The 23,371-nt window shown below is 38.5% G+C and overlaps 1 protein-coding gene across 1 annotated transcript in view; it reads left to right on the top strand.

Annotated features, from left to right (window-relative positions):
• Positions 1–9,972: 9,972 nt before the first annotated feature.
• ITGB6 (integrin, beta 6) overlaps positions 9,973–23,371 on the top strand; it is a gene marked incomplete at its 3' end in the record, with an annotated part of 29,891 nt that continues 16,492 nt past the window's right edge. Inside the window, exons 1-8 of the mRNA XM_010085803.1 lie at positions 9,973–10,141; positions 10,886–10,965; positions 13,732–13,936; positions 14,854–15,100; positions 15,998–16,163; positions 16,703–16,864; positions 17,623–17,718; positions 23,120–23,209. Of these exons, the coding sequence (XP_010084105.1) occupies positions 10,081–10,141; positions 10,886–10,965; positions 13,732–13,936; positions 14,854–15,100; positions 15,998–16,163; positions 16,703–16,864; positions 17,623–17,718; positions 23,120–23,209 (1,107 nt within the window). The remainder of the gene's footprint in view (positions 10,142–10,885; positions 10,966–13,731; positions 13,937–14,853; positions 15,101–15,997; positions 16,164–16,702; positions 16,865–17,622; positions 17,719–23,119; positions 23,210–23,371) is intronic.

Here is a 23,371-nt window from a genome sequence, read left to right as displayed (position 1 = left end):
TTATGCATATATCTAACACAGATGACTAAAGCATGAAAGAGAAACTTCCAAGCATTGTCTCATTGCAGGAGATTTTGACTGTTCAGAAATAGAGTATAAAGCAAATGTTACTGATAACAGTAGAGCCAGTTATTCCAGGGTGTGATAGCTGGCAGATTTCATCACTAAGCAGTCACTGGACTACCATGATGCTATTCTAGGTCATCTTTGTTAGGTAGTGATGACATAGAGCAGCTGGTTGTAGAAAATAACTTAGCTAAAGTTATCCCAACTTGATTAAGTTGAAAATAAATGAAAGAATAAACAAGAATAGGCCTATTAGTTTCTCAAAATGTTTCCTTCTGAAGTGTTGTACCTAAAGAAACTAGTTAGCAATGTAAAGTGGGTGGAGGTTCCAAATACGAGTATTAGAATTTCTTTAATTTAAATAATATTTTAAAAATCTGCACTTTGCACTGTAAGTAGAGTGAAGGGTGTTAGCATCTTATTAGATCAACAGATCCTTCAAAAAAAAAATATATATATATTAGGAGCGAGCAAAGAGAGTGAAAGTCATAGAGGAAGAAAACCCCACCATACCAGATCATCAACAAAAAACGTTATCTTGGGAAAAAAGAAGCAGAGGGTACAGCCAGATTTGTCAAGTTTACAGACTTACCACCTGTAAACAAAATCTGAAAGACTGAAAGTTTCGTCTACCACACAAATAAAAGGGGGTCTGGTATGTGGGGTAGAGATTAAAGATGGTGTAGACATTGCCCAAACCAAATAAATTATTTTTCTTCTTTTCTGTGAAGAGGATGGTACAGATCATTGGGAAAATAGAATCAGGATAGGAAGAATCTGAAGAAATAAAAGCTAACTTTTACAAATTCGAAAAGTAAAGCCAGAGTATAGTAGGCCTGTAGTGGAATGATGTCTGTTATCCTTCCCAAAATGCTGAAAGAATGAGCAAATTATATTTCAAGTACAGGATCAAGTTTTTCTTACAAGATTTGCCAAAACAAAGGAGAGAGAAGAGCAGAGGAAAATGTGGCCTCACATCTACAGCTTCATTAATCTGAGCTTAGTAATATGGAAATTTTGTACATGGATGAAAACAATAAATGTTTAATGCAATGTATATCTGTTCTGAGAAGGGAGTTATTAGGCTACCTAAAGGTTGGATAGAGATTTTCAAGCATCACCGTTTCAGCTAGTCTCTGAAAGTGTTAATACTTTAATTGCTGCTAAAAGTGGCATGGTCAGATTAGAAAAATACCCATACCACTAAATACATATTGTGGGGGAACTTGAGAGCTGGAGGTGTGGAGTAGAATTTAATAGCGCAAGTGCCAGCTCACACACAAACTGAGGTGGAAACTATTTCTGTTATAAATTGTGGCTTATCAGCTGGGCAAGAGGAAGACCATCATGTCTTGGTCAGTCATAGAAGGATGCTGAGAGAACTGGGATGGAGCCATGCGAAGAGCAAAAATTACCCTCCTTATAAATGATGCAGGAGACTTAGGGAGGGATATGTAAGTACAAATGTTGTAGGAGGCACTGGTCAAAGCTCTTCTGGAGTGCTGTGAACTGTCTGTCGCCTGTAATTAGGAAAGAGCATTGAAAGAAATGCAGAGAAGTAGTACTGGACAAAACAAAGAATGAGAGATATACAATTGCTGTCTATAAATACATCAAGGGGAGGGGAAAGAAGGGCAGGGCAAATACTAGGAAAGGAAAGAAGTTATTTAAGTTACCAGACAATGTTGTTATTAAAACAAATGGATATAAATTGAAAGTTAGTCCACCCAGACTGGAGCTGAGGAGGTTTCCGGCCATGAGAAGTCTCTGAAACAGCCTTCTAGTAATAGTGACAGGAATGAACCACTGTAGGTGAGGGTACCACAGTGAAATGGAACTTATTTGCTTGCAAATTGGATAATATAGAATTCACCTAGTTCTTGCATACACCATAGAGGTGAGTAGAACTACTTTCTATTTGCCTCTGCCAGAGAGTTAAACGGTCTCAGTAGTCTTATGATGGATTTTTCATAAGCTTATTAACACAGTTCTGTAAGGTGAAAGGACACATCTTCAGTATCTATGAGATCCTTTGCACTATTTTTCCCTCTGCTTTGTACTGTTGTGGCAATATTATTTTTTTGAAATTTCAGTTTATTTATTGGTTCAGGCAGAAAGCATGACTCTACAGTCTCCTGTGACATATTGGCGCGTTACAAAATGTCAAGAATTATTTTTTTAAAAAAAACTGGTTTAAAATTATGGTAATTCTGTGTGCTAAGTGTCCAACCAAAGCACAGCAATGTGGTTGCAAATGTGTGAGATAAGAAGCATAAGGTATCTGTGGATCAAATATTATTAACAGTGTTTACATGATCAATAATTTTGAACTGCTGGAAAACACTGATAGGGAAAATCTGTCCTGCCTTATCCTTTCAGTATTGCTCAGACAAAATACTTGGAATTGATTTAGTTCATTTTTGGTTCTATTTATATGTTCTTAGTCTTGCATGGTTTTAGTTAGATATATAATATTACAATTCTTACCAGTTCTTTGAGAAGAATTGTAGACCCACTAATCATTTTATACAAGGTTGTTTTTTCCAACGTTGCTGTTTACATGTGAGTGGACACTGTTGGTTTAAATTTCCTTCCTATTTTCCACAAGAAATACACACACATAACAATAAGGCAAGATTTTCAAAATACAGTAATAATTTATACCAATAAAGATATTGGGAAAGATTTCTGGCATTTCAGAGTCTTGTAATTGAGTTTACGACAAAGACAAAAGATGTTCTGTTTACTGTGATAGATGAGACAGGAATTTGCAAAAAACATGTTAACAAAAAATTATAACTCTAACGTAAATGACCAAATTGTTTAACAAAGATATGAACATCTCCAAAGGTTCTTACACAGGTAGTAAGGCAAAATATTGATAACAGGTAACAGGGCTGTTAGTATCTGAATACTTTTTTTTCAGGTGAGTTGCAGAGTGAACATTTCTCTACTCAGAATAGCCGTAAGATGGCAGCACTCTGCACCTAAGGCTCCTGAAGCCATAAATCCTGTTCTTTTCCCGGAGAGAGCCTGCACCCGCTGGCAGGAGTGGCCGCAGCGCTGCGGGTCTGTAACTAGAATCCGTGCTGGCCCGGGTCACAACGGCTCCTGGAGAGCTTCGGAAACGTAGCGGGGTTCAGGCAGGGCCTGAGCCCATTTTTCTCGGTTTTTAACAGCTGTTTGGGTGTGAGCTAAACATGCTTATCTGTTTTGGTTATTCTAGACCAAGCTTACTCAAAAACTGTTTTTCAGCAAAGCACTGAACTTCCGTAGGTCTAAGAACAGCAAGGTCAACTGTAAGATAAATTTATGTTCTGTGCATCAGACCAGAGTAGAATAACTTTTTACAAGTAATTTAATCCCAGCTCAGTAGTTTATAATTTACATCTGGATAAATCAGGCCTGAATACATCGTGTTTCCACAGCCCTACCAGCTTTTTCAAAAGCGATTCCTCCCTCTGTGTTGTTGCCTATCCCAGCCCACGGCAGGACTGCTACAGCTTTGCGCTTCTCTTGTGTCGCTGCAACCTGCCTGTCTCAGGACACACTTTGGCCCTTCTCTAATGGGGACAGGAGGTCCAGCTTGCCTTTAGCATTAATCTGAAGGGAGGGTCTTCAGCTAAAGTGCAGGAGGTTTGAGGTGTTACGGAGTCAGTGCTGGGCGTGGTTCCTGCCCCCAGCGTGTTCAGCCTCGCACTGGCACTGAACAGAGGGGCTTGCTCTGGTGCCCCAGGGCCAGGCTTTTATAGCACAGGGAGAGCAAGGTGTGCCGTGTAACTGCGAAAAGCAAACAGAAACTGAGGCCAGATTCAATAAGCTGTGTGGAAACCCCTGGCATGTTTTGAGTGCCGTGGGCAGGCTGGCAGTCTCACTCGAACGCTGTGTGGTTTTCCCACCGGTTCCACCTCAGTTCTTCTGCAGTTCGGAGGTTTGATTATTTTGCTTTGAGTGTGAGAGTGTATTCAGTCTGAAAAGCGAACAGATCTTTCAGGGTGCTCACCCATGCAAAGGAAACCAAGGACAAAGGTTTGCTCACACCCTTGGCTGGAACGAGCTGGGACAGAGCTGCGGGCACAGTAAATAGTAAATACACGTTGACTGCTGTTCAGTGCACAGTTAGCGAGCAATTCCTCTGTCTTCCTCCTCTTCCTCTCTGTTTGTTCAGAGATAGGTTGTTGACTTCGCTCTCTGCCCTTGTCTAAGAGCAGCATGCTGCTCCAGAATCGAAAGGAGACCGGAGCATGAATCACAGCCTGAGTCATGAATCCCCAACACCCTGCGTTGCTCAGAGCTGAAGGGTAAAAGTTCATTTCCTCCATGTGGCTCTTCAGCTCCTGCAATCTGCTGGAAGGAGTGAAAAACACCCCTCATCTTCTCCTAAAGCCACTCTCCATCATGCACAGCAGTGCTTGCAAACAACACCTGAAGAGGAGAGCAAGAGAGGCCTTTGCCTTTTACACACCTGCCCGCATCTTGGGTGGGCTCTGTGGCTTACCCTACACAGCACTGGTTTGGTCCTGGGTCCCTAAACAGGATATGAAATCAGTACACCCCAAAACATGGGAGCTGGAGTGCAGCAGCTCAGTCACTGTATGTTCAGATCTTCGCTTACCCCAGGCTCCGTGTCATTTATACAGGACCTGAATGCTTGCAGCGGTTTCTTTGGATTGATGCCATTTTCTGTTGGAGCAGTATTCATCTCTCATTGTGCTGATTGACAAAGATAGCAAATAGTATTAACTGCATTCAAAATGCATAAATCCAAAAGCGTTTATTTATTTTAGTGATTTGGTAGGTGATACTACTGGTTTATATGTAGAAAAATTTTCAAGTTAAAAAAAGGTAAAAATTACCAATTAGTCACATTCACCATCACTGTGAATTTCCCCATTAAATACATCTGTCTATAAGGGATTGTTTCTTCCTCTTTAAATGTTTTTTGCCAGCTCTCCCTAAAGTGTATCCAGGACCTATGCTGCAGCAAATGCAGAGACAGGACAGTCCTTCAGCTATCATTACTGTATTTGTGTGTGGTATCTGTCTGTGCTGGATTGTCCTGTTTGCAGGACATTCACAACACTATGTGACTACTCAAATCACCTCTAGTTCCTTAAAGATGAATCTAAGTTTCAAGCCTGGAAGCATTTTTTAGGCTTCATTGCTTAGCTAATTGACAGGCATCCCCTGAAACATCTGTCACTGCCGTTCTTTGGAACTGGGTCTGTCAGGCTGCCGAGGGATGTATTTCTGGGTAGACTTTTTCCGAAGAAAATGCCTTCCATTTCTGCTGGCCCAAGAGTCCAGAAGCACTTGACTATGCAGCTACAGAACATATGTCTTCTTTGGGGGAAAAGTATGTTAACCACTCAGTCTGTAGACGTTTGCATATTCTTCAGTTGCTATCTTTCATGTTAAAAAGTTTGACCGAAACTTTTGAAGTCTACTTTGATTCCCAATTAGAGATAATCAGGAGCTTTCTAGACAGATTTTATTTGGAAGCCAACCAGGGAGAGAATAAAGTCACCAGATGTTTCAAATGCAAAGCAGCCTGCTTCTGACCTAAGGAGTGTAGCCCTATGCCTCTTACTGATGCACTGAGGAGGTGAATGTCACCGTATATGATGGAGAGAAGGGAGACCCCACCTCACTGCTTCCAGTCCCACAAAAATCTCTGATGAAGGGCAAGAAGAGAGAAATGTTTTCTGAAGCGCAGGAGAAACTTCCCCCATCTTTGCAGATATTCTGGGAACCATCTCAGCCTGTGGGATGTTCAGACTTTATAGTGCTCTGTATTTTTTCAGGCTTTCATGGTGAGAGTGTGTATGAGGAGAGCATTGGGAATAAAGAGGTGGGTTGTATGTGAGGCCGAGAGATTACTTACAAGAATTTGTCCTCCATATGGATAGCTCTCCATCTTCTAATTAAAAGAGATTTTCCTTGCTCCGATGTGCTTGGAACATACTGATCTCTCATGTTGACTGATAAGCTTTCACTGGAGCCAACATGCCTCCTCTTCCAGGTTTTGTCTAGCACAAAAGGAACTCATTGTTGCTTTTTCTTGGGCTGGTCTCCCTGTATGTGTAATTATGCTACATCAGTTTATACCCTATTTGTGGGAAAGGTGGGTATTTTTTCTAAAATAAAGTAATTTTTAGATTTGAATGAGCCAATGGTGAGGCATGCTTCTGTAGGCAAACACTTCCCGTTCTGGAACCTTTACAGGCCCGTCACCAGGCTGACTTGTGGATTCAGCTCAGTGTGCCAGGAAAGATACACTGTTGTTCTAGAGAAAAAAAACCACTATTATTAATGAAATGAAACGAAACTCGAGTCTAATGGGTTTTAGTTTATTTCTTGTTTCCCGTTCTGGAACCTTTACAGGCCCGTCACCAGGCTGACTTGTGGATTCAGCTCAGTGTGCCAGGAAAGATACACTGTTGTTCTAGAGAAAAAAAACCACTATTATTAATGAAATGAAACTCGAGTCTAATGGGTTTTAGTTTGTTTCTTGTTCCCTATCCCTAGCATTAGCTTGCTTTCTTTCTGTACCTCAATACCAAATGTTTGTTACTTGCCAGTGAATTTGTTAAAGGTTGGTTGGATGAACAGAATCTTTCTGTGCTATCTTCATGTATTGTAAGTGCCGGCTTACAATTTTATCCTAAACAAATTTTATCATCTTTTAAATAAAGACTTGCATTGTTCAGCATTGCCCATACTGGAAGATAAACAGCTGTCTTCTGTTCCAATGTGTCATCATAAAACCAGAACCCTGATTTAATTGAGACCAGAATTTGCTCCAAAATGAATATGTAGTAGCTGATGAAAACAATAATAATTGTGTTCTGTCTGTACTATAAACTACCTTTTCGTACCTCATTGAATTGATGCCTCTCGTTTGGGTGAAAGGAACAAGACTCTGTCTTAGAAACCTTATACAGAAGGGGAACCTTGCTGTCAAACCAAGCAGTGCCAGGACCCCAAAGGCTTTGACACATCCTCTCCACATCAGCATGGCTACTCTGGATTGTGATTCTGTTCTTCTAGCATGTATGATAGTTAAAGCCAATAAAGCATTAACCTAGTAAAGGAATTTCCTGGTCGACTTACCTTTACATATTGCACAAGATATTTGGTGGCGTTTCAAAGCAAGAATCATCTGTCAGCTTCCTGTCTACGTTTTCTTGCCTTGCCCAAGATCTACTCTTGGTACGTGCTGTCTCTCTTCCTGGACATCCCTTAACCTTCTGTGCCCCTGTCAGTGAAGTATTTATTCCCTCTGTCCCGTCTTGCGAGCTTCTCATTGTGTGAGTTTCTAAAAATGAAAACTGAGCTTGATTTTTCTCTCTTTTTTTTTTTTGTGTGTGTTTTTGTTGTTGTTTTTTCTGCTACTTCCATTTCCGTCTCTGCTCTCTCCAGACAATCTTGGGAGGCCTGTTCTTAATAATTTGCAGAATCTTAGTTATTTTATTCAGGCAAGACTTATTCAGATAGTCTTTGGCAGCCATCCCATTCAGAGGCAGGCACTTAGCCTCCAGTCGTGCTGTCCTTGCCAAGACCTATATAAAATATTACCACACAAGCAAATGGGGAACTGATAATATCACACTGAATTTGTAGATTTTATGTAGGCTGTATTATTCATTCTCTCTACACTAAAAAGTTTGATATCTTGAATCTAAGAATAAGCGTTTGCTAATTGCCAGCTGTTCAGCTGGCTGGTCCTTAATCTGGGACACAGCTGGTGTCTGGTACCTTTCGGTGGCTGAAGAACTGCCACCAAGTCCTTTGAGCATATGGTCTGAAGTGTTGTTGTATTACCAGGGGTCAGTAAGAGCTACAAAATGACCTTCTACATCAAAGGGGAAAGCTCTGGGGTTTGGAGCTCCATGAGGCTGCAGACATGGCAGCAATATTAAAGGATGTATACACAAATGTAGATTAAAAACAGGAATGTAAGATGTGTTGGATGGCACTTACAGAAGGATATTTTTCTTAGTATGAGCAAACATTTTAGTTGACTCCCCTTCTTTTTGACCTTATATAGTTACGGACAGTGTCCTCACAGAGTTGTGTCTGCACCAGTTGAGGGAACATAATCTGATCGATGCTTTTTTCATGCCATAGGAAATTGCTGTAGCTGAACAAATGCCTTACAAAGGACACTCCAAGGTATAGAAAGGAGCTGAAGGAGACTTAGGAATGTTGTTGTAAATAGAGATGTTAAGATACAGTTCCACAACAGCCTAAGATGGGCTAAATTCAGTCTAACGTATCCTCACCTTTCCAGCCAACTCTGCCTGTCTTTCCTGCTCCCTTCCTTGACCTGAGCAGTCACTCTGGACTGGGCAGCCACATGGTTCAAGGGACCCACCCAGGTGAAAAGTAGCCCCCTCTGATCCCCACGGAAGGTGACTGGATTTTAATTGGATCAGTTTGAGTCAGCTCACTGTTTGTTTGGACGTGAGTACTGGTAAGAGTGAAGGGGTGGGAACACAAGGGCAGGGCAAAGGTAGGCTTGACGTAATGCAGCTTGAGCTGCTATGAAACTACCCATAGACTGTGTAAATACTAGTAAAATCGAATGTGCCTGGGAATATTTCCAGGCACTAGAATGAGATTGTCTATGCTATTAAACTGTTAAAATGCTCCCTGGCATGAATTTGACCTCTTCCAATTAACACTCTCTGCAAACAATTTTTGGGCACAATTTGGTTGCTAGAATGGTCCCAACAGAAAATTCACAAGCATAAACTCAGATCTTTCTGTGCCAGTTGGCCTCAATGCCCAGGAATGTTTCCAGGCATGTTGGGTTTAACTAGTATAGACCCATCCCTACCATCACATCCTGTCCCAAGATTGCAGCTACCACAGTTTGAAAAGGGAGGTCTGATCCTGCCAGTTCTCATGGTGAGAGAAACCTAGTCCTTGTCAGATAACTTTGGTTGGGTTTCTGACTGTAGAAAAAAAGGACATATGTTTTCAGGTCAGCAACACAACAGATGAAATTATAATTTTATGGTGCAGTGTGTAAAGTTGGTTGCAAACCCTTGTGATAAGAGAGGGCTTGTCCTGAACACAATTTTCAAAACATACAATAGCAGAGTGTAAAAGATGGGAAGAGATTAAATCTACAAATAAGAAATTTTATTTCCTTTACTAAGGTTGTAAGAAATGCATATTTTGCTTTCATTCCAGGTGGGGGGAAAAAGAGATAGCAATAACTTGTTATATTGTTGTATCTGTGCTGTGGCCATTTATTAGACAAACTTAAAGCTGAAGTGATTTTTTCCAAGTCAGTTGCAGAACTGGGAATGCAATTATTCATCCTTCTACATATTTAAAAATCCACAACTGCAGCATTTCCTTTTCAGTATGCAATGTTAATAAAATAAATGTACTTTATGTCTTGAATTACTGAAGCCAGGTCCTCAATTCTCATAAGTGATTTGTTTTTGTTTTTGTTTTTTTTTTTCACAGTTGCCTTTAAAAGTTCCCCTCCAGATCACGAAATCTGAAAAAATGGGATTTTTTCATCTCTCCAGGTATACTCACTTGGCAATTGTAATGTTCCGTCTACCTAATGCACTCCCTCAGGGAGCGATTAAAGGCATTATTTTAGAGGAGCCTTTTAAGAATTGCTGTACACACAAAAGCCTGCTCTCTTAGCTGGGTTGCTCTAGGACCCAGAGTGACTGGGATTGACAGAAATCTTCACCTGAATGAATTTTCCCCTTATACCTTATAAGGAATCCAGGAAAACAAGGAAGTGATAACCGTGTTCATGTTACTTTATGCACAGCTTGTCCTCTTTACCTGCCCAGGTAGCCCTTGTTTTCACTTTTATTCATGGTCCGTCTCGGTAGGACTGAAGTTTCCTCGCAATCTGGTATATTTGAGACCTGAAAACATACCCTCAGGGAATGTATGATTTTTACGACATTCTACCTTTACAAGGACGATAATTAACACGATAATATTTTTTTGTCAAGCAGCCAGCATTGAAAACGAATGGGGATTGAATTGCTTTGCCTCTGTTTCCTACTCCTGCAAAGAAATAACTATGTGCAAGGTAAGGCTCAGGGTTAGGGAGATCCATTTCAAAACCATTTTTGCATTGTTTCTTCCTTGAAGTTGATACTAAATAGCTTTCTGCCTTCTGTATGTAATCATTCCTTTCTCTTTAACGACCTTTTATTTTTTTTGTCAGACTGCTGTAGGGCTACCCTGCAAATTCATCTAAGATTCATGTGATCATTACATAGCACAACATTTATGAAAGGGAGCAATTTGAGTAATTTTGGTTGTGCTAAACAGTGTTTGATACACTGTGAAACTTAATGATATACATGTGATTCAGTATTTCACTAGTACTTGCACAATAAGTTAAAATCATATCAAGTATTTACAGAAACCTGGGTGAAGCAATTTTAAGCATACAGAGTGAATATAAATCTGTTCTTTTAACATCCCTGGTTTTGTTGGCAATGTTTTACCCACAACATACCAGAAACACGTGTAATGCTTTATCAGGTATACTAGAGAAAACAAGTAACATGTTCTCAGTGAATACCATCCATAAAGCATGCAAAAGTAAGTATGTTAATTGTCAGCAATTGTGGGGTTTTGTTTTTTTTAGAGAGTTAATCTTCTACCAATAGAAATATCAGAATGAAGGAATTTTATCAGTAATCCTAAATATGGCTAAGTGTGTGCATTTTTTACTTCCCACAATCACTAAGTGGCAAGATTCTTCATAAATTGAATGATTGAACACATTATTAATAGACTTTTATCTTCTTGGATTTAAATTTAGGGACCTGTTCTCAGGAAAGTGCAGTGACTTGTGAAGATTGTTTGCTTTCCGGACCACGCTGCGCTTGGTGTTTTCAAGAGGTAGAGTAAATGATAAAATTTCGAAGACTTGAAGTGTTTGTAGTAGCTCTGAGTGATGAAGTATTGACTTAATTGGGTCAGCCCATGGTTTTGTAATTTATGCAGTGCTTAGTGAAGCCTTCCTGGGGATCAAAAGTGGAATTCAATCTAGACTTTATGGTCTATTATTCATGGTTGTTCGTTGTTTTTTGTTGTTGTTGTTGTTGTTTTAAAAAAACAACCCTTCCTCATCTAAGGCAGAAATAAAAGTGTTATTAGGGGGGGCTCAGGTCATCAGCCTCAGGGCTGACTCACTCACAACACTGAAGATGAAGCACCAGACATCAAGTCAGAGACCAGACTCCATCTTACGTACTATATGCCAAGCCAGACAGTGTAAACAGAAGGCACTCCAGTCAGTTTGCATATACAAATGATTGATCTGTGGTTGATGTTAAGTATGATGATAGTGTCAATTTTATAATTAGTATGATTTAGGTGTAAGTGTTTTGGCTAAAACGTTTGGCTTAAAAAAAAAAAAAATCTGAATTTATTTCCTATATGTCTGTGGCAGACTTTCTGTGTAACCCCAGGCAAGTCACTTAAGATCTTTGCTTTCAAAACTTTCACCTGTAAATGATGCTAAATAATATCTCCCTACTTCACAGTAAATATTCTAGGTCTTCGTTCATTAATGTTAGCAAGATAATCAGCTATCACAGTTAAAAACTTGCCAGAATTGATAGATAAATAAAATAAGTAATTTTCATTATAGTTTCTGGTTTATACCTTTGCTGCCAACAGTATTTCTTGGTTTTTTGAGCAGCAAAATGATACCTCAGATGGGACTAACACACTGCTGTATGAAGTAGCTGACAAAGACCAAACAGCACTTTTAAAAAAATAATTTTGCTAACAATAATATAGCATTGTGCGAAAACTTTTACCATGGGGAAAATACCCCCCGCCCACATTAGTGTGTTTGAAGTAGTTTTTATGTTTGTACTTAACAACCAAATGAGGATTTTCTTCAAATGAAATTTGATCACATAATTTTGACTACAGCCATGTATTTTCAGAAAACAAAAATGAAACACAATTTATTGATTTTCTTCTTTTTTTTTTTTTTAAACTGTGGAACTATTGAAAACTTCATAGTAGTAAGCATGATTTTTCCCTCGTTCATAGGCTCATTCACTTGTTGCTAGAGAACAACACATCAAGAGTGCAAAAGACGTAGGAGATTTAGTGTCAGAGTAAACACAAGACCCTCCAAAGAAACTGCTGTTTTCTGTAGGACAAAACCACACCTTTTAATTGTGTTTCAAATATGAGTTTGCCTCTTCACACATGTTTTGAAAAGCCAGCAACTCAAAGTGTGTAACTAAAGAAGATGATATGGATCTCCCTTGAAAGTTTTATAATGGTACGTGATTTTTATGCGCACTGTATTCAAGAAGCAGTTTGTGAGAGTTTTGCCTGAGCAAAGACAACAGATTCGGTCTCAAGAATAATAAACCAGTGCTCCCATCAGGTTTCTCAATATTGCTTCCACATAAATATATAATATCCTTAATGATTTTCAGGCATGAAGGGTGACATTTTGTTGGAAAGAAGGGTCCCAGTTCTGGTTTCAATAGGTTTAAAGTAAATCTGTTTTGCTTTGAATGGAAAGTGACTGAATTCAGAGAATAATTGTGGCTTAATGGCTGAACTCTGGGTTGCTTACACAAATCCAGGAGAAAAGAGCCCCATGGTATGGGCCCATGACCATCAGCCAGGAATTGAAAGTTTCAGCGCTGGATCTGCCAGGCATTGCCCAGGTTTTGGTCAAAAGATCTTGCAGGCCAGAGCAGTTTCCAGTTCAGGGCACAGCTGACTGGTTTTGAAGATCTAAACTCTAGACATAGCTCTAGCAAATAAGGCACAGAAGCCTCTTTGTAAAACTAACCATTAACTTCACTGCTACGCAGGGACAGCGCCTACCCTGCAGCAGTGTGGTGGAAAGGAGCGCATATCAAGCGCTTTGGAATGAGTAACAAAAATAAACTGCAAACTATCCAACTAATATCGGTAGGCTTGTGATTTCCTCCAGATGGGAGAAGGGCAAGTAGGAGACTGGACCAAAGGTACCTAGGTAGAGGTGGGATGCTGGGATCCCCACCAGCACGGGGGAGTGAGGGAGGGAGGGAAGCTGTGGTGCTCACTGGGCACCAGGCTGAGTAACAAGGACTCGCTATCCGCTTCAGTGAACATGTTAAATGAGTGTTGAGGAGAAAGAGTAGGTCAGAAAAAAACAGTGAACACCGGGTAGCCCACCATCAGTTTGTCACAAAATTTGTAGGAGTTTACTATCTGCAAGACCTCTTCTGTTATGAAATGATGTTGCTCCATCAGCAGTTCAACACTGTTTAGGAAAGACAGATGAATTTGCAGCATAATCCTGTAACAGAAAAAACAGGGGCACATAGGGGCTCTGTGTAATCATTCATAGGACTGCGAGAAGCCAAATGCAGTGAGTGGCACAATGCCTTTCCCCAACAATAGAGCAGTTTCTCCCAGGATACCAAATCGGTGTAAGTTACATTAATTATACACCTGTGTGACATGATCCATGAAGGGCAAATTTAGATTTCTGTGCTGCCTAGATCTCTTTCCGCACTTGTTTGCACTAACTTGCACCTTTGTTTCTGTTCCCTGCATTGGATTGACCTTTCATCAGCCAGGTGCTGGTGGCTGGTCAGTAAATACATTTAACTCATCCATTCCTTCTCCTGTTTGCTTTAGAATTACACGGACTCAGCTGGAATTCATGGGAGGTGTGATACTCCAGAAAACCTTTTGTCAAAAGGATGCCAGTTGAAGTTGATTGAATTTCCCATTTCAGAAGTAGAAATTCACAGAAACAATCCCCTAACTGTAGCGACTGAGAAGAATAATTCCGATGTCACACAGATTTCTCCTCAAAAATTAACTCTCAGGCTACGACCAGGTGAGTCACTCAGTTCATAGATGTGGGATTTTTTTTTCAGACAATGTGATATACTGAAGCTTCTCAGACTGAATGGTCTAAAAAAAATCTTGATAGAATAAAGATAAAAAAACTTGTGTTGAGTCCAAAATTATCTGTTGACTCATCAGATGAAAACTAGGTTCAACTGAATTCAAAATACTTTCAGAAGTGCTGGGTACACCATAAAAGTAAGGATATATTTTTTTAGTTCTTCTGTTCTCTTGCCATTGAGGTGGCAGTGAGAGAATGGAAACCCCCACGCCTCCTCGGCCCTGCTCCTGTGCCTCTCCCCAGCAGGTCTGGCAAACAGAATCTCTCAGAGGCAGCATCAAACCTTGCTTTGAGGATTTACAAGGTACCAGTGACATTTATGGAAACATTCCAGACCTACTTTGGGGTCCTTGAGATGTGAATTTTTCCTGGAAAAAATTTGGAATAAAGAAATGTAAGAGATACCACGTTAGGTCATATCACAGTGTTGGAACTCAGAATAAAACCTGTGGGGACACTCGTTTTCTTTAATTTCGGAAGTACGTGGCATGTCTCGTAAGTGCTGCCCTTAGTTTTAATTAGCTTCATGTCTAAATTTTCTAAAGCTTCATACCGCTGAAGTAATGTTCTCATATTTTTTTAAATTATAGCAATCAATTGTAAATCTATGCTTATGGCTTTGCTGAAGAACAGTTTTGAAAAAAAAACAACTGGAACTGCTTTTAATTTTTCAAACCCCTGTTTTAGAGTTCTGTTGACAAAGAATTTTTGAAGTTACTTTGTTAATTCTACTGGTGATTTAAAATACTAGATAATTTTCACCACATATGTAAGTTTATGAAGAAACTGGGCTCTCAACCTCTGTGTAGAAGTGCTAATATGTATCCCATTTTCCCATGACATAGGACATGAAGAAACAATACAGATCAAGGTTCGCCAAACTGAAGATTATCCAATTGATCTCTATTACCTCATGGATCTTTCAGCCTCCATGGATGATGATCTGAATACAATCAAAGAACTGGGTTCAACTCTTTCCAAAGAAATGTCAAAACTGACAAGCAACTTCAGACTGGGGTTTGGATCTTTTGTTGAAAAACCAGTTTCACCATTTATCAAAACTACAGCTGCAGAAATAAACAACCCTTGCAGGTAGGCAGGGAAAACACCTACATCTGTTTGCATGGCAGCATTGTCATAATATTAATCTTTAGGATAAAATTCAGTCTAGCAGCCTCACTGGAACCTCTGCCCTCTTCCAGCTGGGAATGAGTCAGTTTGGGAAATAAGATTTGTTTCTTTTAGTTTTGCACTCTGATCATTATTCTGCTGAGTGTTACGTTATTTGGAGAGAGGAATCTGGGAGTGATTCTGCTTTTTAGCTGTTGCTGCTAGTTACAAATGTGCTTAATGGGTCAACAAATATGGTATGCAGAGGTATGCAGAATAATTACATATTTTTCTTTAATTTGCTAGAATATACATATATATAAGAATTTGATGACACTGCTATACTAAGCAGGTGCAAACTCAAACCCAACACAGAATAATGGTTTAATTTCCCCATCAATGTTGGTTTCCTGTTTTTTGTTTGTTTTTTTTTTTTTTCCCCTTAAGGTCTAGCAGTGTCCCCCAAAACCAGGCTTCCCTAGACCTTTCCTAACCCATGTGGAGGAGAAGCTGTTCTCCACAGCCTGAAGCGGGGCTGCAGCAGCTTGGTGGTGCTCTCTGAATGTCATTAAGGGACTACAGATCCTAATGTGCTTCTGCGTATGAAAACAAGGCACAGCAGGGAGCACAGCAAAGACTGCACATTGTTAACTGGCTGAATTACTCCGCTCTAGGAGGCATTTCGCAGGCTTTTTGCAGACCTGATTGCATTGCTCACCTCACTGGATGCTCTTTAATTATCTTAAGCTTTTCACTAGATCTGCCTCAGACACAGATGAGAAATAATGACCCAAACCTAATCCAGACAGCTCTGTGAAGTAACCATTGTAGTGATTTTTCACTCATTATTATCCATAAGCTGTCTCACTTATCTTGTAGAAGTGTGCCATACGAGTGCTTACCCACCTTTGGATACAAACATGTTTTGCCTCTAACAAATGATGCTGAAAAATTCAATGAAATTGTGAAAGGACAGCGAATCTCTGCTAATATAGACACTCCAGAGGGAGGATTTGATGCAATTATGCAGGCAGCTGTTTGCAAGGTAATTGAAACTTCTAGGTATAATATTAATTATTCTGTATATTACCACTTCTGGTATTATATGGTTGTATCTCAAAGAAGCAGATCATAATTTTCCAAGATTTTTCTAATGCAGTCCAAGAGCCTCATTATATTTGTGTGAAAATACTTTTGGCTGTATCAAGTAAAACATGCATATTGCAATATTTTAATATTTCTTTTTAATTGCCAGTGATAAAAAAAAGAACTGTGTAATTGCTTGGTCTATTTTCTTGATAGTTTTTTCTTTAAATATTTTTGATTAAGTATGCTTAGAGTAGTAAGCAGATTGACATGAACATGGCCAGCCCATGTTATTAAACACAGGAATGGGGAGACCAAATGTTAGCCAAAAACAATGGAATGAACATCATTTCTTAAAAGAGATGTTGTGATGTTTTGATAGTCCCTTTAAAATTATTCACTTCATTTATTTTGAGATGCCATTCTCCAAATCTTTTGTTGCTTTTCTACATTGTGAGTGCAATACAGCCTGCTAAACTAATGTATTTTAAATGACAGGAAAAAATTGGATGGAGGAATGATTCTCTGCATTTGCTGGTGTTTGTGAGTGATGCTGATTCCCATTTTGGGATGGACAGTAAACTGGCAGGGATTGTTATTCCTAATGATGGGAACTGTCATTTGGACCACAATAATGAATATTCCATGTCAACTGTTCTGGTAATTTACTATGAATTTTGTACAACTCTCTCATTCTGGAAATATAAAGACGAACATGAGCATATTAGAAAATTTATGAAAGTATACTTTCATCACTAAAATATGTAAGAGTTGGGGAATGCATATATTTACTGCCATCTATTTTATTTGTAATCACACAATTTAGTAAAAAGAGAACAGTGTGTTTGTATAGAGTTAGGATAGATTATACCTAGGAAAAAAGAAAGCACAAATCTTCTTCCTGCTAACCTGGAAAGCACGTGGAACAGGACTGACTAGTATTTCCTTCTGCAGGGAAGGCAAAATTTGCATTAAGCATGTTCCCTGTAAGGATGTGAACTCAGGAGTCCAGGAATTTTAGGACACTGTTCATGTAGGAGAACTTGTCAGCTTAAGATTCAGTGTTCAGAAGTACTGAATTTGTGTACACCACGGTGTTCAGTGTAGGACAAATACCCAGTTGCTCTGGTGCAGTGTTATTCTTTGGGTTGTACATGTCACAGGTGCTACTGAGCCAAGTGTCCCAGCATGGAGGACAGCACTGTACTTTTCTCAGAGGGGTTTCCATAAAAACAAGGCGAGGAAGTGATATACACTGTCTTTTATTTTGTATGCATGTAGTGCCTAATTATAGTTTATACTATCCAGAGAACACCGTGTTAATTATGATCATTTGAATGTGTGTTTCATGGGAGATAATTAATAACTGGATGCACATGAAAAATGGATTGATGTGGCTATCTTCTGTTTCTTTTCAGGAGTATCCCACAATTGGACAATTAATCGACAAACTTGTGCAAAACAATGTTTTATTAATTTTTGCTGTAACGAATGAGCAAGTTCATACATATGAGGTGAGAAAACTAAAATGTTCTGTTCTCTAGTATTTGTTTCAAGGTTTACTCTTTTTCACAGATGATATAGTAATTCTAGCATTAAGGACTTCTGCAGTAATTTAAGTAATAAAAATAGATAGGAAATTAAGTATCAGAGAAAGGCTTTTACTTAGGAAGTGTTTCTTCATGTATTGATTTTAATGTTCTTGGGTAACTTTTAAATTGGATTTCAAGCTGAATCACAGTAATTTTTTTAAGTCAAGGGTTGTGAAACTAAGCAGTGCTGAACTATTCCATGTAATCATTTGTATTTTATATGACTAGAGAAGAACAGTTGAACCTTTTCTTGCTTTTATAAAACAAGAATACATTCTGAAAAATACATTTATCTTCATGCTCAGCTCTGAGATAATGTGGGGTTTTTTCAGCTTCCCTGAGAGTTTTATTAATTTTCCTTTGTTTCTGTGTCTCTTTCCCATGAGTCAAATAGGAAACTAGCAGCAGGAGTGAAAACATGAAACAGGATGGACAAAGTCCTCTTCCCTCATATATGTTCCTTATGTCAGTACTGAGGGAAAGCTTTTTATTACATGAGTTTTTGACACCAGGACTCACAGAATCCTGTTCTATAAAGTAGTTTCCTGCTCTATGAAGTCACATCATGGGAGCCAGGAGAGAGAGGAGAGCAGAAGAGCAATGGTTATGGATATGCAAAATCCATATTTTTAATAAACTGAATATCATAGATACCTGCAGCTCCGTCAGCCATCTCTACAGGCACCTGTTTTCAGCCTCCACAGATATAAGCCCTCCTGAAGCCCCATGCTGCTTTTGGCCCGTTGGTGTTCCAGCTGTGCTGAGGCTGCAAGGCCAGAGCTGAAAAAGGGTGGTTTGTTTGCAGAGCTCCTTGGATATGCATCTTCCTTTTACTGCTTAACCACTTTTTGCAGTGAATGTGAGCAAAAGCCCTCAAGATAAAATAAGAAGGATGTTGGCAATTCTTATTTCCTTTTTTTCCCAGTCCTTCTGCTAGGAAGAAATCTTCACGTGCAAAAAAGAAATGCTAGATAAGGATTCAGTGAGGATAATAAGGTGTTCTGCAGCCTTTGCTTGGCTGCCTGGCCATGTACTGCTGCATGAAGGGAGACAAGGGAGAGAAGTTGTGTCTCCAAATTTATTCTGGCTGGTTGAGAGGGAGTCAGTAAGTGTGATCTTGCTGATACAATAGTCTTGGCTTCCCAAAGGAAAAATGCTTGCACAACATTCCTCCTTAAAAGCCAAAAGTAAAGGAACAAGAAAAAAAGTGCTCCTCTGGTGTGATAACCACCTGGAAGACAGGAAAGAAAAGGTAGGAGAAAAGATCCTACATTAGAGCAGAGAGAGCAGATGAGCCCTCGAGGTACTCACCAGTATGATGGTTTTCTATTTCTGTCCTCTGTGTAACCTAGAGAAGACTGCCCCAGTGCTTCTCTGACTGGTTCCAGTTGTAGAGTTGTCTTGAGCATGACTAACACTCCAGTTGTTTGAAAAAAGTTACCAGAGTCACATATTTCATAAACTGATTCTAAGATTACAGTCTTGGCAAGGGAAGAATCACTCTGCATCTTGGAGCACTGACTGCCTGGCTTTTTTAAAGGCTGTATTGAATACCAAGCTGAAGCATGAAAATTTAGATCAACAATAGTAGAAGTCAATCACTTACAAATACAGTTGGATTCTGTAGACATAGCATAGATTAGTTAAAATTTGTACATTAAAAAACTTCTGCTAAATCTCATTATTGTTGAACAATTTCTTTATAGGGGCCCAATTACTGACAAGTGAAATCTTTTCCCTGATTTTAATAGGAGCTGCATGAATAAGGGGTGTTCTAGGAAGTAGTTTGGAAGTATCTCTTTGGTTTACAGAACCTTATTTTGTCCAAATAAACTTTTCTCTTACTGATGGCATTATATTTTCTCTTGGAAATTGCTGGTAGTCACCCTCAGAGTTGGCCAACAATGTTCTTATCAGGGGTTTTCTGTTTCAGTATCCCTGTGTCAGTGTTATCCAGTTTCAAAGTTATCAAGTGGCACCCTTTGTTCACTGGGAACACTAAACTAGGATTTATAGCTAACAAAAAATGCAAGCCATTGTTAACCCAGCTGGGGAATGGTTTGTTCTTTTTACTTTCTTTGTTAGGGAAAAAAAAGTGCTACTGTCTTCTATCTTGTAGGTTATATAGTAATCCCATTCAATATATTCTCTCTGCTGCTTTTATCTTTTCAATACCGCTTTCTGTCACTTATTAGGAAAGCTATAGTTGTTGCAGTCTGCTTTCTATCATGTAGCTGATGTGGAAAATCAGTCAAAGCAAGTACAAAAATCATACATAAGAATCGCAGTGCAGTTTTTCCACGCTACAGTATACTTCTAAGGGTATATATAGGACCTGCAAACACGACAATAGTGTAATGTTTTCATCTGCATGATTCAAATTTGTAATAGAAATGTGAGTATCTAGGTATCCATGCTTAAGAATGTAAAAAGAACAAAGCAAGACAATGCAAGTTATTCCTGTGTTAAGGCCACTGCTCAGGTCACCTGGAAGAGCTGCGAGAGGACCCTAAACTGGCACTTGGGCACCACCATTAAACTACTCTTCTCTTGGTTTTTCACTTATTTCTTTTTAAAAGCCTCAGTGATGGAGATTCTGCAATCTCCCCCAGAAAATCCCCCCAAACTTAATAATCTTTCGAGGTGGAAAGCCTCACCCCAAATATCTCTAATCCACTTGAACTGAGCATCTAATTATACAAGACTCCCAAAATTGACCATTGCTATTTATAATTCAGTTCTTGGGACAAATGTACATTAAAATGACAGTGAGGACTTAGAAAGCACCCCTTTAAATAGACTCAACAGATTCCATTAGTCTTAAGTGCAGTGTTCAGACTGTCAAATATATAGTTTATATTTCTAGCCCTGTATAATCCTGAACAATTTAGCCCAAAATAGTTCAGTCATTTAATACGCTTTATCCTCTTCAACTGAATTTTCAGTTGATCCACTTTACATGAATGTGTATTATTATCTAACACACAAATATCATGGATTGCACAAGCACAGAATACGTACGCTTGTAACATAGCTGGTGTTAGTTTTGCTCCTTCCGTGTAATCAGCTACTGCACAGCAGTCTGCAAGAGCAGGAAGGTTCAGGTCTGATGCTCTTCCTGAGAACAAGAACTTTAAAAAGTTATGTGGAAACATTTATAAGGCGCACTCAAAATTAATTGCAAGAGAAGGAAGGAAGTTCCTTACACTGAGCTCTGATAATTTGAATTTATTTATACAAAGGATTTTTTTTTTCCAGAAAAAGGTGTTTTAAAGTATGTTTGCATATGTCTAACTTTTTGCATCATTAGTCTCAGCTGAGTCTTACCAAAGCAGCAGGGAATGTTTTTATTCTGTAAAATATATTAATTTTAAAAGCATCTGTGAATATTGCAATAATAATGATATTTTGACAAACTGTAAATCCTATTTTGGTATAAAAGAAAATGCTAGTCTTTAAGGTTTCATGGGGTAATTGTTTATATTATTTGTTTTCAAGCAGAATTCTTTTAAAGTTTGTTCAAATTTAATGAGGAGAAAGAATCCCTCTTTAATTCTGACTAAGAAGCACTGCTGTTGAAGCAGAAACTGCTCTTTTTTTGAGCAAATTATTTCTTTTTATATCACAGGAGAATACAGCTTGAAAATTGGGGTTTTCAGACTTCATTTCACTGCTGAAAATTGAACTAAAAATAGTCCAGTCTCCACACTTGTAAAGAATTTCAGATTATCTTTATAAATTTGGCATGACATTCTATTTATGATGAAAATTCTTCTGTCATTTACACTGCTAAAAGTTAGACATAACCCCACTGAACTCAAATATATAATTGTCAGATTTCACTGACATGAATCAGAGTATCACCTTTTAAGGGACATTTGCTAAAAGACTAAATTCCATGACCTCCTTTGGATAGTTCTATGGTAGTAGCATCCAAAAGCACTGGTCTGCCTCACTTTGTTAATGGTTAAACAGAAATATTTGCTAAAAGGTAGGGTTTAACCAATGGACTAGAGATACACACTCGGTCCAGTCTTGCAATGTCATCCTTGTATCACCATGCAGAAAACTTTTGTTCAAAGAGGAAAGATAAAACGGAGTCCTCAGAACAGTATATCCCTACTGTTTGTTTTGCGTACCACAGCTGCTAAACTTTAAATTCCAGGTTTGTAATTTTTTCTTATAATTAACTCCCGAAAGGTCCACATGTACAAAATGCAGAGTTTCAGTATTCTAAGAATCCTTGAGAGAGCACTAATCACAGGAGGAGTCAGGAATGCAAAGTCACCAGCTGCAACATAAAATGTGGTTAATCCCATTGATTTACAGTAGCACTTTAGAAATCTAATGAATGATAAGTATTCCATACACAACATATAAAGTATTCACAGGGTTTTTGGAGATGTAAAGTATAAGAGGGATTTAAGGGTATAAAATTATCCATATTTATTAATAGCTCTCTGGAACTTTTTTTTATTAAAATAACAGCATTGATATGATCAATTGCAAAGGAAAATGAATGCTACAATGTGTGTTTTTAATTACAAACACTTATTATTGTCCAAAGGCATGTGTACAAGCAAGAGAATTTAATGTATTTAACAATCAAGCAAGATAACTTTTAATCAAGCACATTTAAAATCTGGCTGCTAGATGTCATGCTAGTGTCACAATGCCATTTAACGCATAAAGAAAAGAAAACATCACTGAAATAAATTGTTAAATTGGGACTATATTATTAATGTAAAGTAAATAATCAATCATAGCCACAGAATAGTGGGATACATGTGGGGTGTTACATCAGTCATAAACCAGCAGCAGTTTTTTAAAGGCCTTCGTTCAAAGTTCTTGTAGCCCCTAGTTTAAACTTCTTAACTTCTGTGTCCTCACTAACCAGAAGATGCTCAGTTGCTTGCAAATATATTGAATGTAGGGTCCAAGATTCTCAAATAGTAAAGAAACAGTAGAGTAACTGAATCAGGTTGTGGTTATTTTTATTGTAGAAAAACATAACTGTTGACAGAATGTATCTTCATTCTAAATTTGAAATATTATAGCTGAAAAACACTATAGTATCAAACTTCCAGGTGCACAGAGGTGATTTAGCAATATATGTCCCACTAATTTTCAGTGAAACTAGCACTTCTCCATAAGTTTTTCAATAGGATGCGTGTCACTGAGTCTCCAAGGGTCTTTGAAAATGTCACAGTTATTTATTTCAGTTGGCTCCAATATCTTTCATTCTTTTACAGATGCTAGCTCCTTGTCACCTACCTTGACACTTAGTCCTTTATTTATTTATTTATTTATTTAAATTTTTCAGAACTATGCAAAGCTAATTCCTGGAGCTACTGTTGGACGACTACAGAAGGATTCTGGAAATGTTCTCCAGTTGATCATTGCTGCATATCAGGTAAAGTGTTTCCTTCCTGCATGTCTATATTTTCAAAATTAGATTGCAGTTTGGTAAAAGCAAGTGTATTTTTTGATTCTTTTTCTGCACTGATTACAAGAACATCATGCTTAGATGCTGACCTTAACAAGAAAAGTTGTGTTCACTCTGAAGATTAAGTGA

This window comes from Pterocles gutturalis, unplaced genomic scaffold, assembly GCF_000699245.1.
Source record: "Pterocles gutturalis isolate BGI_N339 unplaced genomic scaffold, ASM69924v1 scaffold25745, whole genome shotgun sequence".
Taxonomy (NCBI): Eukaryota; Metazoa; Chordata; class Aves; order Pterocliformes; family Pteroclidae; genus Pterocles; species Pterocles gutturalis.
The sequence above is the reverse complement of the archived record's forward strand: the minus strand, read 5'-3'. Positions and strand labels throughout refer to the sequence as shown.